Source organism: Alligator sinensis, unplaced genomic scaffold (assembly GCF_000455745.1).
Source record: "Alligator sinensis unplaced genomic scaffold, ASM45574v1 scaffold87_1, whole genome shotgun sequence".
NCBI lineage: Eukaryota > Metazoa > Chordata > Crocodylia > Alligatoridae > Alligator > Alligator sinensis.
This window is the reverse complement of record NW_005841929.1, coordinates 942925-961275: the sequence shown is the minus strand read 5'-3', so window position 1 is coordinate 961275 and position 18351 is coordinate 942925. Positions and strand designations below refer to the sequence as shown.

The following is an 18351-nucleotide window of genomic DNA, read 5'->3' as shown; positions in this document are numbered from 1 at the left end:
AATCTTGACCTTCAGACTGAACTGACTAACAACTGTAAAAGCAGCTAAGAATTTTGGGCTATTACAGAAACATGCATGAAATAACAGCAAAATATCAGCTAAGGTGAGGATGTGAATCTATAAGACTTGCATGCTGTCATCCCTGCTTTATGGTTCAGAAACATGGACTACATATGCTAGACACATCAAGAAACTGAGCATCTTCTGTATATGTCTGTGTGAGATCCTGAAAATAAAATGGGAAGACTGAATACCAAACAAAGAGGTACTGGAGCATGCAGGACTGACATACTTAGGAACCATTATCAATTAGAGGAGGTTGTGATGGATCAGCCATGCCAAGACAATGGGAGACCATATCCTCAAAAATATTCTTATAGTGACATCTGAGATGGCTCTAGAAAGTGGGGTCGCCCTCTATGGGGTACCCTGACTTGTGCAAGAATAATATGAGTCATTCAACACCAACAAAGAAAGCTGAGAGGAGTGCGCAGAATCCCGATTGATCTGGAGGGAACATCTGGCACAGGGTGCAGCTGTACATTAAGTGGTCTTGATTCATAAGATGGAAACAAAGCAAGAAAGAATAAATCAGCATGCTGTAAACTTGGACTCCAACTCAGACAACATGTGGATCTGTGAAACTTGTAACAAGCTGTGTTGCTCTCAAATTTGGCTCGTCAGCCACAAACAGATTCAGCAGGCATCTGACTATACCTCTTATGTGTATACCATGATCCAGAGGATCAACTTTTGCCTACTAAAAACAGTTCTGAAAATGCATTTCCACTTAACTGACTTAAACTGAAGAAAAAAAGAAAGCAATATTTCGACAATGGACACTGAAGAAGTGGGTTCCTAATTATGTAGCAAGTTTACATATACTGAATCTCTCTTGGGTTACGTTTTCCGAAGAAATAACAGTTATCTTTTCAACTGGTCACTGACATAGTTCTTTGTGCAATTTAAAAAATTAATGACATATGGAGAAATGACAATTTTTTCATCATTTTTTTTCTTCCACCAAACTCCCATGTATTTTGAATTTTGCAAACTTGGGTTATTAATCATGTCTTAGGCATCAGATTCAGAAACAGTGTGTCAATTGTCACTCTTAGCACTGTTGGAATATGTCCTTAACGCATAGAGCTTACTACCAAACATGGACTGACTTAGACGTTTCAAACTTGTTTTGTTAAAGAGTGTCATAAGATCTTATACAACGCATCAGGAATGATTACTAATTTCAGATCCCACTGTGATCCTGCATCCTTCATTTGCACACATACCCTAGCCAGACCTTAAGAAATTTGATGGCAGCTGGGTGGGAAAATACTGATCAATGTCAAGTCTAGGGTTGACCCTATAAACTCATCTCTCTGCACTAGGCTTAACAATTTCTGTTGGTTGACTCTTAGGCTGCATAAAAAAAGTTTAACTCTTGCATGAAGATATTCCAATGCACTTTATGGAAGGGGACTTTTTATCAGCCAAACATCCAAATATGGGAAACCTGCAATCCTGTTTCCACAGGTGCACTGCACTTATTGAAAGCACCTTTGTTAGAGACCCCAAGTAGAAAGCCTGCAGAGGAGGACCCTGTATTAAGATGGTCCTGTCCCATTACAAATCATGGGTAACATGTGTAAGGGTCTTGTAAAAATGTAAAAATAGTAATTTTGTAAATTGAGCGATGCCAGCTAGTCCCCTTCACTTGAAGACAGAATTATGGTGGCTGGCTTGAATTTGAGCTTGCAGATGAATTAGTTTAGCTTTCTTAAGCGCCAAATAGGGTTACCAATTTCCCTTTCTCATTTTTTATTGGAACCAGAAAGCAAACCCTGTAAAAACACTTTGCCTTGAGGTCTCTGGGAACTTTCTTAAACACTCAACTTCCACAAGGAGTGAAAATCCTCCTGGAGTAAATTCTTACCAAGAGTATCTCTTAGAAGGCATGAAGAAGGTAATTTGTGGTAGATAGCATGTAGAATTGTGTGGCAAACCCATAAGCTCCAGCATGCAGGACCAAGCACTCCAGTGTTATCTAAGTTCAACCTGAACAGAAGTGAGCCAGTAGGTTTCAAGATGGAAGAGGAAAAGCAACTGGTTATGTGCATCCCTCCACTACCTCAAACTTCCTGACAGCTGGAGGAATCTTGCAAGTGGCTCAACCAAATCCTGAAATAAGATATGGATCCTTGCCACTTGCCTTATCAAGTCAGGAAAATTACCATCACTCCTCCCTTCCTCAGACAGTTGGAGACAGGAGAGCATGCAGAAAAGAAAACCCACAAAAATCTGCATGTGGCACCTCAGCTCCTGAGGACAGATGGACCAGTTCTGGGCCTAGTGTCCTGAGCCAATTGAAAAGGATAAAATGGAGGGCTGGGAGGGTGGATAAGGAGCCTACAGCTTCGGTTCTTGACCTGGAAAACCGTTCTATAACCAATAAGGGTATGCTGGAAAGGAAGGCAAACATCTCTAGTGCCAATGAGCTGCTGGCTGGTCACCACCCTGTATACAAATAACACAATGTTTAGATCTTTTCTTTGGCCTGTAGAATTGGAGGGGAAAAAGGGGAAAGAGGTGGAGATTCTTACATGTGCCCCACATGGGAACTACAGTATGAGATGGATATGGAAGAAGCTACCTCTGTAGTCAGTGCTAACGTACTTGGAACAGAGGCTGAAGCACCAGGGCTTGGTGCCTATTTGGTACCTGGCTTCCTTGAGGGGTGACCCAGGAAGGAAAAAAAAAAACAAAAACCAAAAAAACCAAAAAAACCCCCCCACACACTTTGGAGAATCACAAGACCACTGGGGCTGATGACCAGGAAGCAGAACTTGACTAAACAGTCTCTACAGTCCCCTTGAGGAAAATCAAGGGAGGTGACAGTAACAGTGAAGAAACCGGTAGCACCAATACATTTCAGTCAGATTTAGAGACAGAGAGCTTGAACTTGGTTGTCTTCTCTTGATTAGAACATACTGGGGAAGCAGGAGGCATGCCCAATGTCAAAGGCTTGGTATTCAGTGACAATGGTGGTCCTGCTGGACAGGTCCACTGTGATCTCAGTGCTATGGAGCCCAGGTCTCTGAATTTCTCTAGGAAACTATGGAGGGCAGGAAATCTCACATTCTGTTCTGTGACTCAGCAACCTCCTCAGAGAGGAAGTGATGGCTGCCTACTTTTGAAATGAGGCAATTCATCATGTCTCTGCAGTTATGATTGGTTACCTACTTCTGGAGTGGGATATGGAGTACCAAAGGTAGACCAAGTGCTTCACTAGTGCTGAAAAGGGACAGCACTATGGAAATACAGTGCCAGATGGTATTCAGTGTCAGGCTGAAGGCTTCATTCTCAGACCTGAAGCTGACCTAATGGCCTAAGAGGAACATCCGAAGCTTCATCTTTCTCCTGCTTTTCATCCTGGATTTGAAAGACTTTGAATTTTATACCTTTCTGCTAGTAGAGGGTGGGATACATCCACCCACTATGAGTAAAGGAAACTGTTTGAGGTGGAGATAGTGAGACCTTGGTGATACAAACATCAAAAAGGAAAATAGGAGATTGTGCCCGAGTGATAATGATGAATAAAAATAAAAGTGGTCACCCAAAAGAGAAAATGAAGGAGAAAATAAAACAAAAGGAGGTTTTTAAAATGATGGCACCATATGGCACATCTAAAATTAAAACCTACCAGTGGGAGAGGTGACAAGGATGACAATCCAAGTCCGAAGTGTGAAAGCTTCTCACTTTGCTCCAAAAAGACTTAGGGAAGTAGAGGGGTAATAAATAGAAGAAAAAATAGAAGACAAGGAATAAAAGAAAATAGTAAAGTTAAAGAGAAAGAAGCTGTACATGGGCTTTGAACAAAAAGTAGGTTAGGAAGCAGAATGACAAAGAAAAGCTCGGACTTGACTAGGAAACTGAGAAGAACTGAAGAGCAGGAAATGTGCACCCATCCTTTAATGTCCTCAGCATGAAAAGTGTGTGAAGGGCAGTACTGGAGGGCACACTATGGAAGCTGTCAAGTCAAGAGGATCTCTGGGTAAAGCTCACACACACAAGCAAGATTGTGTCTATGATCAGTTACTAAGGAAAACCTTCCACTACATGTGCACAAACCCATGTCCTCAATGACACTTATACAAGTCTACAAAGCTTGTAATGAATTTGCTCAAGTGTAATTGGTTTGGAATTAGTACACACTCCTCTTGAAATTTCACAAGATGGCAAAGAATCTAGTTTATTCTTAATTATGTATCTGGTTCTATGGAGATAACAGGAAAAAAGTTATTTGTTTTATTGAAACAAGAATATGATCCAGAATATCTTCAGGGTGAAGATCCACTGAGAAAAAAGGTGTCCTTTTTTGGTTTTGTTATAACAAGACACTTGTCAGAAAAGAAACTGTACTTCTAAGGCAGTGTGCAAATGCTTCATGTCTAAGTCAGAATTGATTCAAACTCATCTGAAGCCATCATGGTTTATTTGGACTTAGTTTAATCTTGAGGGTGTTTTATGAGGAATAATGGGTGTTCTCCTTTTGCTGCTTCTGTCTGACAGCAATAGCTATGTTCAACAAATGGATGCCTTTGGCAGAAACCTTTGTACACAGATAAGAAATGAAAACTGATGAGCTGAAACGTAAAAAAATTAAATAATACATTAATCTGGAAAGTATAACTTCTCCAGCAACTTCAGTTTTTGACTTGCAGGACTTCACCAACACAATCACACAATATGTAGGAAACTGATAATCCTTAGCAAGTACTATATCATAATATATATTTCTTACAGTTATAGATATATGAAATTCAGAGACAGAGTTCAAGTTAAATTTAGAATTATAATTTCCTATTTATACGTGAAAAAAATCTAAGAATTTTGTACCAACACATGCTTGCAAAATTTTATTTACCCATTTGCCTGTGAAGAATATTTTTCGACAGAAAAGACAATAAATGTATTACATTACTACTACTACTACTACTGTGATTGCTGTTATGGTTATATCCTGTTTTTCATACTCTGGTAATTTTTGTGCATGGGCCAGTTAAGTTCTTTTAACTGTTTAGCTAGGCTACAACATGTCTTTTTTTTTTTTCCCAATAAGCATCTGAAACTGAAATTAAACATTTATTTTTAACAAGCTCTGCTTTCTTTTAAAGGGTAAATTATGAATCAGATCACAAACAATACCACAGGTTGGAGACTCAGCTTATCTCCTGAGAACACTTAGCTTATCCCAGAAACTTTACATGGATGCTCTCAATGAGATAAAGTGTCTGGCCATTCCATCCTGTCCCCTGTCCCCCATCCTACCCCCAGGTAATAGCAAGTTTTCCTACTTTTCACTACAGACATAAGTCTGACAGATGCTGCCTGTTGGGTTTTTAGCGCGCTGTCAATAAAGTTTACTGCTGTCCAAGATGTTGCCATGACTACTCCATGGATCCAGCTGCTGTTCTACAACTAGCCTGCTTATCTCATGTAATATTCACAGCACAAATTCTTTTAGCCACAGCTCACTTTACTTTCTCTGGCATTTATCTGTACCGCACTTGTGTTTGACCTTTGAATACTGAAAAATGAGAGGGTGGGTGAGTGAAAGGAGATGGCTTAGTACACAGGTTCTTCCTTTCAAGTTAGTAGCTATGTGCCACATGGGAAAGTGCACTAGATGAGACATTTTTTCTGTTATCCAGTTAGCAGTGAAGAGAGTTAAGTTGCTTTACAGACTCCAAATACACAATTAAATACCTTGTTAGAAATTTACCTACGTGAATGTAGTTATAGCAAAAAAACCCAACTAAAGTCCCTGGAGACTATCATCATCTATTAAGTCACCTGTACAGAGCAACAAGTCAAGCTGCCCCCAATACAGTCAACAAGTAGGGGTGTGCGAAGCGGGCCCTATTCGATTTGGATTTGGCCTGAATCAAGGACAGTGATTTGATTGTTGATTCAGATCACTGTCCCTGATTCAATTTGGCCAAATCTGAAGATTCAATGCCGATTCGGAGAATCAGCGATTTGGACACAAACACAACTTCAAAAGTTTTTTCTACATACCTTGAGGTAGCAAGCACGGCTGCAATGCTGGGGCACATGAAGCATCCCACGGGAGGGTGGGCAGGGGAACTCCATGTGCTCAGTGGTCCCCTTGCACGCTCCCTGGCGGGCCTGGAAGTGGACCGGAAGTGCTTCTGGTCCACTTCCCGGTTTGCAGCCGAGCATGCTGTGGAGCCCCCTGTGCCTCTGTGGGATACTCCATGTGCCCCAGCACTGCAGCACTCATAAGCCACCTGCTACCTAGAGGTATGTAGAAAAAACATTTGAAGCTGTGTCTGTGTCCAAGTGGGGAAGCCACAGGCCCCACCAGTTTCCTGCTCTCATAGCAGGGCACAGGGCTGCAGCTGGGCTGGACCAGCTCTGCACAGCAGCTGCCTCGCATGGGCAAGACCAATTGTGGGACCCAGCACAGGAGGAAGCACCATGTTGCCATGGCTGCCAAGGTGAGGTGCAGCAGCAGTGGTGGCAGCACAGAGTTGTGCCCCCTGCTGCTGCTGGGCAGGCAGGGGGCATCTCATCTTGGCAGCAGAGCACTTCCTCCTACACTGGGTCCCACCCACTGGGCTGCAGAGGTGATTTCTGCCCAAAGTTGGTTCATCCCAGCTGCAGCCCGCACCCCCTGTGGGTGCAGAAATCTGGGGGAGGGGGCACATGCCCCCTGAACACATCACCTGCCCCACACACCCACCCTGATCCCCACATACTAGGGGCTAGGCCTGAGGGTGGAAGGCAGTGGGTTGGGAATGAAGGGCACCAGTAGGGCTGGAAGGAATGTGGCTTGGGAGTGAGAAGAAATGGCATGGGTGGGGGCAAGGCAGTGGCATATCAGGGCTGCTCAGCAACACAAAGCAGTGGGCGGGGACAGGACACAAGACCCTCATTCTGGTGAGTGAAGGGGGTAGGGGAAGCTCTGATTTTCCATGAGAAAAAAAATCAAAATCAAATGGCAAAATATAAAAGATATTTAGAATGTATTTTATTATAATGATTGAGGCACTGGTAGGCTTCCAAATTGCTTTAAAATTGTAAATATATCAATAAAACATTGTATTCAACTGATAAAACTGAGAAAACCAGGATCCCTGAGAGTCACAATAGACATTCACAGTGGGGTGTAGGGCCCAGACATTAAATTTAGATTTTTGCCTATAGTATTGATGATAAAATTCTGATGAGAACATTGCAATTGGGGTTTTTTGTTTTGTTTTGCCAAAGAGCTATTTTTATTGCTCTAAAGTGCAAGTTGTGTGTAAGGGTTGGATTCTATACATTTTAAAAATAATTAATTTTTTTAAAAACTTTTTACTAAACTCTCATTTTATTTACAAGTTAAAATGAAAAAATACCAATGAATACTATTCAATAAAAGGAGAGAGAAAAAGGAAACCATACCTTAACTTACACTGTAACATCAGTACTGCCACCAAACTCTTTATAAAACTTAATACTTTCAACCAGAGGGTCCCAAAGTGTGGTCCATGGACTAAATGCGGCCTGTGAGCCCCTTTGATGCGGCCTGACAGTACTTAAATCAGGGGTTCTCAAAGTGTGTCCTGTCACCCAAGACTGCCACTTTGAAATGTCCCTTCAGGGCCAAAGCTTTGGGAACTCCTTTAAACAAATGCTGTTTAACTGGCATCACTGAGAAGAAGAATGGAGGGAAAGGAGGAAGAAGCATCGCAAACGTAATAGCTAATGTAATCCTTAGACAAGTAAAAAGGGGAATACTAAATAGATGTAGCAAAGTGATCTTGCCTATGTAGGCAGAGCTGATAAGATTGCTACTAGAATACTGTATCCATTGTTGTATTTGTGCTTTAAGAAGGACGGGGAAGCATCAGAAAGAGTTCAAAAGAGCACCACAAAAATAATCTAGAGGCTGAAAAGCATGCCTTATGATCAGAGGACTTTTCATTTTGGCTGACAAAGTTATAAGAAGTTGTAGTAACTAGAAGCCAAAGGTAGACAAATTCAGCTTTTGACATACAATACAACTTCCTAAGAACGAGACTAATTAAGTACTAGAACAGAAATTATGTGGTTTGCCCATGTGCTGTGGAGATGGTTGCGATTCCAGATCTCAGAGTCCTTGAAACCATTAACTACCTGTGAATTCCCTTCTTTCATGGGGCACAGGAAGAATAAGCAGCTCTACATCGTCCTTAAAAAAAAACCTCATAACACTGCAGCTTTTAAGACAACAAATGTAATGAAATCTCATGTTTCAGGGCTTTAGCCAGTTGCCTGTAGGAGTCTGAAGGATATTTTTCTCCTTAATACAAAGTTGGCTTGATGCACTGTTCTTTTCCTAGCTTCCTCTAAAGACAAGATGTGGCACCAAACCCTCTCTCAGATGTTCAGCTCATATTTATTATTCACATGTTCAAACTGATAAGCAGATCTGGAGTTGGAAACAAATATTCTTCAAGTCAGATTGGCTAAGGTCTTGATGGTTTTCTGTCTTCCTGAGTCATGCAGTGTGAATTGCTCACTAGTACTGGAGCAAATCAACGGCCTGCCACTGCAGGGGCCTCAGGCACTGGTAGCACTTTTCTTCTGTTCTCCGCCTGTGACACAATTCCTAGGCTGAAATTCTTTAGTCTAATCCAAGGTCCAGAGCCAATTAGAAGAAAGATGGAGAAATTGAATGACCTGTGATTTGCAGAAGACCTGACAATACACTACTCTACTGGTAATCTAGCCTTAAATTCTAAGAACCTACAGTATTATACAAATCTAAGGTATGAAATAGAAACTGTTGCCTGAGGATCCAAACTTACACATGATCCAGTGACTCCTTTTTCCCCTGATCTACCCAAGTAGTGACCAGACCCAGCTATTCTCTATTTATGTAATTTGCTGCATTCATGGCCAAAAACAAAAAGACTTCAAAGCTAGTGAAAGCTGGTTAGTGTCTTGTGATCTATGGATGAAAAAACTATGAAATCTACAGTATTAAGATCAATAGCGAAGTCAATATTTTTATAATTAGTTAAAACAACACAAGCTAGAAACCTACTATCTACTCTAAACACCTACTTAGGGTACTATCTTCCTTGTCTAAACCATCCCAGAAAAATGTTTGCCTAATCTGCACTAAATTAGGATGGGGGGCAGGGGAGAAAGGAAATGACAGCTAACATGAAGATAACTCAAATCTCCCACACAATACTGCAAAGAAGATCCAAATAAACTATTAGATAAAAATACAAAACAAAATACCTAAAAATAAAATATTGTTAAGAATGTAATATAACAATTAAGAAACATCATTACCATTCCAAAAAAGGAAGATGAACAGGACACCAGCTACTATCAGACAGCTATGTGCTAATGTGGTCTCAAATGTCCATCTTTTAAGGTCACACAGCATTGGACCAATTTAAATCCAGGAAGGCTATTCAGCTGCTAACCGCTCAAAATGCAATTATGATAGTCCTATAAGTTATTCACCCAGGATACCCCGATTCCACAAAGATTTATAAATGTGCTTAATTTTAATTTATCAAAAGTCCAAATGAAGTCACTTATCTCATATAATTGAGGTTCTTATCATATCAAATTACTGCTGCAAAAATTATTGAGAGAGATTTCTACTGTCCATGCTTGTGACCTTTCTGACTCTTGCACTCTCATTCATTTCTTTCAAATGATGAACCAATCTGCAAGTGGGATTTACTGTTTTACAAAAGCCATTGCTGTTACTTCAAACCAAGTCCTCAGACATGGCAACAGCATGGCAGCATTAAGTATGTCACACTTGAAGCTTTAAACCAAAGAGGATTTTGAGTTAGAGTGCAAGAGGCAGAACATCTCTCAACGTTTGAAAACGTATTCCCCTCTGATCATTTGTTCTACTCACTGAAACACAGATTTTTTCATTAAAATTTTCCAAAAAATATTTTCCTTCTAAGACCGAAAATGAGAAACTTCAATGTAATAGGCAACTTTTTAAGAACAATATTAAACAACTCAAATATTCAAGTCCTGATGCATCTCTCAAACCTCCGAGAAAGGGTAGCCTTGTTTTTCCATATATATTATCAATCTGTGGCAGCAAGCTGACAAATCTGGTGTGCGCGCGGGAGGGGGGGAAGAGGAGAAGGGAAGGGAGGAAGGAAGGAGGGGGATTGGGGAGAAATATAAAGACATAAGCATTATACGTGCTAACCTGCTGGGTACATCCTCTTCTGTTCCCTTGTCTAGCACACTGCTCAGGTTATGCTCTGCCAGAGTCTCTTCAGGAACCTCTTCCAGTTCTTCTTCCTGCTGGAGTGACAATCGATAATTCTCCAGCTCAATCCGCTCAGGTGTGCCACGTAGTCGTTTAGCAAGGCTGGGCTCCTCCAATCCATTTACATTAGGACCTACAGAGCAAACCAGTGAACAGACAATAAATCTGATGAAACACAGTTTTTGGAAGCAATTTCAGAGCTGGGGTGTAAGACTAACACTGAAAAATAAGGCAAAAGAGTAATTCACATGGTTACCATGTTAGCCACTACTGAGAGAACTTGAAAGGAAGTCATATTGTAAAATGGACAAGTTGTTACTGCTTTTGGCCAATGGACACTAACAAAATGTTACGCATCCTGGTTTTGTGGAGAAACAAGAATATTCTAGTTGCAAAAGCCAAGGCCATGTTCAGGAAAGGACAGGGAGGCCTTTGCCATGGGGACTTATCTAGTCCTCCAAAGATAAGGAATGCCTCAACTAAAGGAGACAAGGGAACACTCCTGCTGCAGGAAGCCAGAACTATTACCACTGAAGCCACTTCAAGACAGGAGCAGGAGTGCCGTTATTGCTTAGGGAAATGTCAGCCCCTGAGGACCATCAGGTCTCCTTTGCTCTGGACCTAATCATACTTTCTCTCAAGATATATACAAAAACTTCAACCACAGCTCTGTTAACACAATTTAGGTCTGACTTGCCCCTTTTATAATTCTAGGCTGGAGCCATATGCACACCTCAGCCAATGAACTTCAGTCAGAACCTGATTTTCCTTAGGAAAAGGAACATGAAACTTGAATATACCTGTTACATTATCAAACCCAGTCCCCTAGTACCGCACAAACTCATATTCTAGAACTCTGTTTATACACTTATCCAGTTTCAACTTATAACCAAATTTTGGTTTCTTTCCCCATTACTCCTTTTGATAGGATACTCCCAAATGTCAGGCTCCTGATGGTTAGACATTGTTTTCATTCCCAGCCTAGGCTCATTCACAGTCAGTTTACACCTGTTTGTTTTTGTGCCATTGGCTTTCATCCTAAATAGCTCTTTTCCCTTCCTGGGGTTTTCCTCCTTCCACACACCCGATTTATTTACAGAGAACAATGATTGTTTCTCAGCCTTCTTTTATGGAGGTAAACCAGCCAAGGCAAACTCTCAAGATAAGTTCTCCAATCCTCTGATCAGCCTACTAGCATATCTCTGCACCCACTCCATCTTGAATTCCTATTGTTTTTATATCAGTGATCTGTACGTAGCATTTGAGGTGAAGACCTACCAATCTGTCTACAATGGCATTTATACTTCCCTGTTTTTGCAGAAAACACCTTACCTGATGCATCCTAGGAACACATTTGTCAACTTCACAGCTGCATCATGGTGGCTCATAGTATCTTGTGATTCATTCATATGCCAAGATCTTTTTATTCCCAGTTACTACCTAATGATCGCTCAGTTTGTAACACAGATTCTTGTTATTAGTTCCTTAGGGCATGATTGCACTTTTTCCTATTAAATTTTATCCCATTTTTTTCACTCCATTTCTCACTGTAAACCAGTTTTTCCTGTATGAAACTCCAACTCCTCTCTGTGTTGATGATGCCTCCCAAATTTGTGTCATCAGAAAATTTCATTAGCGTGCTTCGGCGTTTTTGTGCCAAGGTTATTAAATGAAAATATTATGTAAGATTAATTTCCAAATCAACTCTTGAGGAATTCTGCCAGTAACACATCATGCAATATTTCCCCTTTCAACATCATCTGTCACTACCCAGTTTCTTATGTACTTTACACAGTGCCTGAACTCATTCAAATCACCCTAATTTAACTACTAATTTCTCAGACAACACTAGATTAAATGCTTTAAATCCGCTCTCTCTCTCGCCTAGCAAATTAGTTGACTTAGTTATCAAATAGGTCTAGCACAACTTCCCTTAGTAAACCTATGTTGCATTTTATCTACTTCCTATCTTTATTTATTCTTTTCCTTGAAAAATTGTTCAAAGACTCATATTATTGAAATCATTTTAACAGGTCTGTACTTGCCTACATCATTTTCTCCTCCTTACTTAAACAGGACTACTATATTTGCTATTTTCCAGTCCTATGGTGCCACATTTAATTGGACCGATTGATAAAAATCCCCCCTGCTGGATTTACAATTTGATATGCCAGTTCTTCAAATATTCTAGAATAGATATTATCTGGTCTTCAGTCTTCCAGGTAAGCTTGAGTTCATCTTCCCCCACAAGTGTGATCATTTCTATATCCATGTACTGCTTTTGCCTCCACGTTCATCCCTACTGAAAACTCAGGCAAAATAGTAATTCAATGATCGAGATGCACCTAGATAAACTTTAATGTCAACCCTATCCTCATTTCTTTTTCCTTTTCCTACTTTTATTTACCAGGTTAAAGAATACATTGCTATTTGCTTTAATTTCATTTATGAAGTCTAACTGTAAGACTCTTGGTAATTCTCACAATCTCCAGGACAAAGCTTTCTTTGCTTATTAAAACCTTTTTCAATTCCTTGTGGACTCTCCGGTTATTCCCATTATCCTTTATGAAGTGATTATTTATTTGGATTCTTTCCTACAAGTTTTATTCCCCTTCATTGGCATACAAGTTTCAAATATTTTTTTTAGGGATACAGGTTTTTGCTGTGTTAGTCTACAGGCAAAAATATTCAGAACTCTTGGTGACATCTTTTATTTATTACACCAACTAAAAAGTTGCAATATTTTTTTCTTTGCTTGCAAGCTTTTGGACTCTCACGCCCTTCCTCCGGCAAAGGAGAATGGACAGATTGTAACATTTCTCCCAGGTAGAAACGAAACTTAAAAATTGCACAGGAGAATAAAAAGATGTTATAGGTTCCCCTCGGTGGAAAAATTAATTTTATGCAAATTAAGCTCAAATAAAAGTTCAGGCTGTCTGTTTACTTCCAAGTGGTTTGATGGCAAGCAGGGTGTAATTTTTTTTCTTTTTTGCTATGATGTAAAGGCTGATGGAATGCATATATCAAATTATGGGACAAAGTTAACACAGCAGAGAGTAGGGAACAGATCCAGGTGAATCTGGACAGGTTGGAAAAACGGGCAGAATGAAATAGGATGCTGTTCAACAAAGACAAGTGCAAAGTGCTGCACCTGGGCAAAAAGAACCACCAACACACTTACAGGCTGGGGGATGACCTCCTCAGCAGCACAGCAGCAAAATGGGATCTTGGAGTCATAGTTGACTCTAAGATGAACACGAATTGTCAATGTGACGAAGTGATCAACAAGGCTAACCACTCTTTATCATGCATTAGCAGATACATAACGAACAGGTCCAGAAAGGTGATGCTTCCCCCCTATGCGGCACTGGTCAGACTGCAGTTGGAGTACTGCGTCCAGTTTTGAGTGCCGCACTTCAAGCGGGATGCAGAGAATCTTGAGGGTTTGGAGGAGGGCCACTCGTATGGTTAGAGGCCTTCAGGCAAGGCCCTACGAGGAGAGACTGACGGACCTAGATCTTTTCAGCCTTTGAAAGGAGGCTGAGAGGTGAATTTGTAGGCAGCCACAAGATCATCAGAGGAGGGCAGCAGGGAATAGGAAATGCTCTATTTACTAGGGCACCCCGTGGAGTAACTAGGAACAATGGCCACACACTTAACAGAGAGCAGATTTAGGTTGGACATTAGAAAGAACTTCTTCACAGTAAGGGTTGCCAGAATCTGGAATGGGCTTCCAAGGGAGGTGGTGCTCTCCCCTACCTTGGGGGTCTTCAAGAGGAGACTGGACAGGCATCTAGCTGGGGTCATCTGACCCCAGCGCTCTTTCCTGCCCAGGGCATGGGGTCAAACTATGACCTACTGAGGTCCCTTCTGACCCTAACATCTATGAATCTATGACTCTCCTGGCTAAGCAGTTCTGTTGCGGGGAACTTGTTTTCCAGGTATGAAAATTCAGCTCAAACAAAAGACTGGATGGAGCAAAGGTGGAATACTCCAGGTCTCTGGATGTTGGATTTTTGCTTCTTTTTTGTAAAAATTATGAAGTTTTCATTTCATAATAAAAAACTTCATGATGATAATTTCTGCCAGTATTTCTCTCTCTAATTATACAGGGATCTTTTACATTATGAATGTGTCCAATGGAAAGTGGGTAGGGATCACTGTATTGCTACATGATCTAAACCACATAAACCTACTCAAAGGTCAGAACATCGTCCTGCCTTTCCAAGGATATTTTTGGTCTCTACCCTTTGTTGCTCCAAAAAGGTCTTACATTATGTCAGCATTTTAAAATTGTGTTCAACAGAACTGAACTGTTTAACGGCTAGGATTCATGCTTCAGTTCATTCTCTGAGATGCCTAGGTGGTGATACCATGTCAACCAAAGCTATTTTTGTAACCTGTGTTACATTCTCTAGCTCTGAGTTTTCAGCATCAAGGGATTTGACCTGGAATGCTAATCTGCCAATCCTGGGCGACAGCAAGCGAAATGGATTATTGATAATGGAAGAGGACCATGTCAAGCCTATAGTATATTCTCACAAAACAAGTTTTCCATACTGGACTTTGCAGATTACAGTGTATTCTAGTTAGATCCAACTCTCCCAGCATGTACAGCTTTCACATGCTATTTCTGGCTTGTCCTCTTTCTTTTTTGCCTACTCTGTTTATTCTGCAATACAGCCATGTAGTTCAGAGATATAAGAAAGGATAAAAGAAGGAAAGATAAAAATTGCTTCTCCACAGGTTTTTTCACCCTTTTTCCTTCTTCAGAGCCTTTGTGTTCTTGTGAGATTCTCAGAAGAAGAATCTTTTTCAGAGTATGGTTAAGACCACTAAGAAAAAAAATCCACTGCAAGGATAGAGAGATAAAAATAGTAGGCGCTTCCCCATTTAGAGGGGGAAACCAAACTGACATTTATACAGGCTAATGATAGTCATGTAAGCAACCCCCAGACATGTGCGTTAGGCAAAAGTTAGTAGACTTGCACCTATAACCCTATGCCCCCAACATGCATAGGGCAAAGAGAATTAAAATCAACCCTACCACAATATATGGGGACATATGAAGTGTCTCAGTGGAAGTATCTATAGAATAAAGCTGATAAGAGAACGATAAAAGTTATGTGTAAGCTGTATGACGAGGGAGTATAGGTAAGCTAAGGTATGCTTGTGTGCCTCGCATGTGTGGCATATATGCCACAAAATCTCAAGAAAGTGGGAAGAACATTCCCAGATGCACTTGGGGAATAATGCAAGACTGATTTTATTCTTTATAGGTATGAAATTCAGAAGAACAACTGGCCAGAACCCTCCATTTTATTTTGCATAGGAAAAAAAACAGTTTTCTATTAGAGACTAGGATCTACAAAGATCAACTTACTGCTAGCTTGGAATATAGACTTCTAGTAGTCTTGCACCAAGGGTTTGTTTTTAGTCTCTAAAAAACTATCAGGCTCCACTTGGATGTCAATAAAAGCAGCGTCAAACCTGCCAATTAAACACAAATGGTACAAATATTAACCGATCCCAAGCTGTCTGCATCATTAAATAGAGAAGGAAAACTGCTACTTCACAGCTTTAGGAGTGCTGCCATTAATACAAGCAGCTTCGCTTACACTTGCTTTCTTACAAAAAAAACTAGGTGGAGTGAAATTGATGACTACTGGCCAGATTGCACAATTCAGTAGATTAATAACATTGCCAAGATCACTCCTGGTTCACTAGGGTCTGCAATGCTAGAGAAAAGAAAATTTAAACCTTCCCCAGACATCTCTTCCTCAGTGACACTCTATTCCAGTAAATGGTTCCCACAGAACAATGGTTTTTCAATTTTTTTTGGCTACATACCCCTTTACCTGCAAAGTATTGCTGGTTGTTACCTCTTCACCTGACACTAATGTCACAGATGTCAATGCGTGCCAATGCCATTACTCACCTTGTGTTGACCAAGCAGAAATAAGGCCACCATTATTTAAATTTAGGCATATACTCCTTGGCAAGCCATGGCATGCCCCAGGTTTTAAAAAAACTGCCATAGAGTACTTGAAGATAACAGGGCTGCTGTTCAAGACATCAGTAGAGGAACATGTTGCTCACAAACAAGCATAAAGCTACTCTGTAGCACTGCCTGTAGAATACCCTTGTAAGGAGCACATTGATTAACCCCCACCTGCCACTACCTGAACAACAGCTGCATGATGTACATAGATTCAATGTAGTCAAACTAGAAGCTGCTCACAAATTGATAGAAAGGGGCCAGTGAGACTGCATATGATGAAATAAAAAGAAAAGTGATGTCATTAACCAAAAAAAGACTGGGAGCACACCTGAATGCTAGAAGTAGCTTGCCACCCAATCAAGGAATCAGCTCAAAAATCTAAAAATGACATCCTAAATAGGAAAAACATTTTCAGGACCTGACTCAATGGTTCTGTATTTTGGAAGAGCTGCTGACTACAAACAGTACATAGATCATCCCTAGGGAACTGTTTTTCCTAACAGAACAGGCTGCTTAGCTGTTGTGTGAAAGCTGCCAGAGCTCCTTATTTATCTCACCCCTGACGCAGCCTAACTCTTGTAAAGAGCCCTGCATCCAGAGATAACATTCCAGTGCTGAAGTGCCCCTTGCCTTACTCTTCTGCATGAAAGCTTTCCTTCCTATCCTCTTATTTTAGAACAATTGCAACTGCTGCTGGGGCTTGAGAAGCTTCCCCTGCCTCCTGTCTCTCAATACTATGTCTAGCATAACTGGTCCTTCAATCTCAGCTGAGGCCTGAGAGCTACTATAATACAAACAAGGCTATCTACAGAAGTGTATATGCACAAGAGAGAAGGGATCAATATACCTCCTATGACATTTTTCATTCTGAATTCCTTGAATTGCTATACAATTTAAAACCTGAAATTAAATAGATCCTGCTTGGGTTTTTTTCTTCTTTAGTAAATAAAAGCATCAAAACTAAGGCAACAAGAGAATATTAAAGGTGATATACAATAGAGAAGGAACATGTGACCTTCTTTTCAGGCACTTAAAAAATAATACGGAGTGCACATAATTTATTAATAAAACTTCAGCTTAGAAATGAATGAGTGTGTGTGTGCGTGCAAGTCTCCATTTTCAGGCATTTTAAATATAGGTATTATCCTCTGGGATGACATTTCTCAAGCTTGCCTGCAGCTCAGCATGGATTTTTGGGGGTGAAGGAGTATGGTAGAAGTAGCTAATAAAATCCTTATTTAAAAAAACTGTATAGTTCAGTAACAAATCTTATTTTGTGAGATTTTCTGGCACTTTTTTCAGATGCCTTTCTAGCCACTGCCAGTTAGCTAAGCCTTACTGGTCTGTCTTGACAGACTCAGTTTGCAATCCCGCCCCCTCCCACCCAATACCTCGGACCTAAGACCTGAGGCTTAATATCCTAGAGTGCACTGCATCCCAGACAAAGCCATAAAACAATGTTCAATCCTGCATGAGGTAAGAGAGGGCCCTGCAGAGGTGCCATTTTAAAGGTGGAGGAACAAGACAAAGACTTTAAAGGGGAAAACGGGTAGAAGAGCAAGTCATAACTTCTCTTAAGGACCTGTAAGAAACTGTTTAGAAAAAGAGCTCAACGGGTTTAGTGAGTTCTTACAAATTCTCTTTTCACGCAGGCCAAGTCCCACATTTCAAAATTGTGCATATGCTGTAGGTTCCATTGAACCATAAAGCACAGCTTTAAAGCCTACATATTTTGATAGAAATGAGTGATACAGATATTGCTCAAATAAAGGAGCCGAGACATTTATCTGAATCTGAACATATAATAAACACTAAGTACCTATGTGATTCTGACCGGTCTCCCAAAACTTTTTTTTCCCCTTCCTTTACTTATTATGCCAGACAGTTATGTCTGCAATGAGGCTGCCTACTGTAGGTTCCTGATGAAGCTTAGGTTCTGGTAAATGCAAAAACTTCAAATACAAGGAGTTGGGATAAGAAGAAGCATAAAGTCATACAGGAATATCAAGAATACCACATACAGGATTCAAAATGAGCT

At 40.5% G+C, this 18351-nt stretch overlaps 1 protein-coding gene across 1 annotated transcript in view; it reads right to left on the bottom strand.

The window, feature by feature from the left end:
* The window catches only part of MICAL3 (microtubule associated monooxygenase, calponin and LIM domain containing 3), a 235660-nt gene that overhangs the window by 62437 nt on the left and 154872 nt on the right, over positions 1-18351 (bottom strand). The window contains 1 exon segment of the mRNA XM_025198828.1: positions 10250-10445. Within this exon segment, the coding sequence (XP_025054613.1) occupies positions 10250-10445 (196 nt within the window).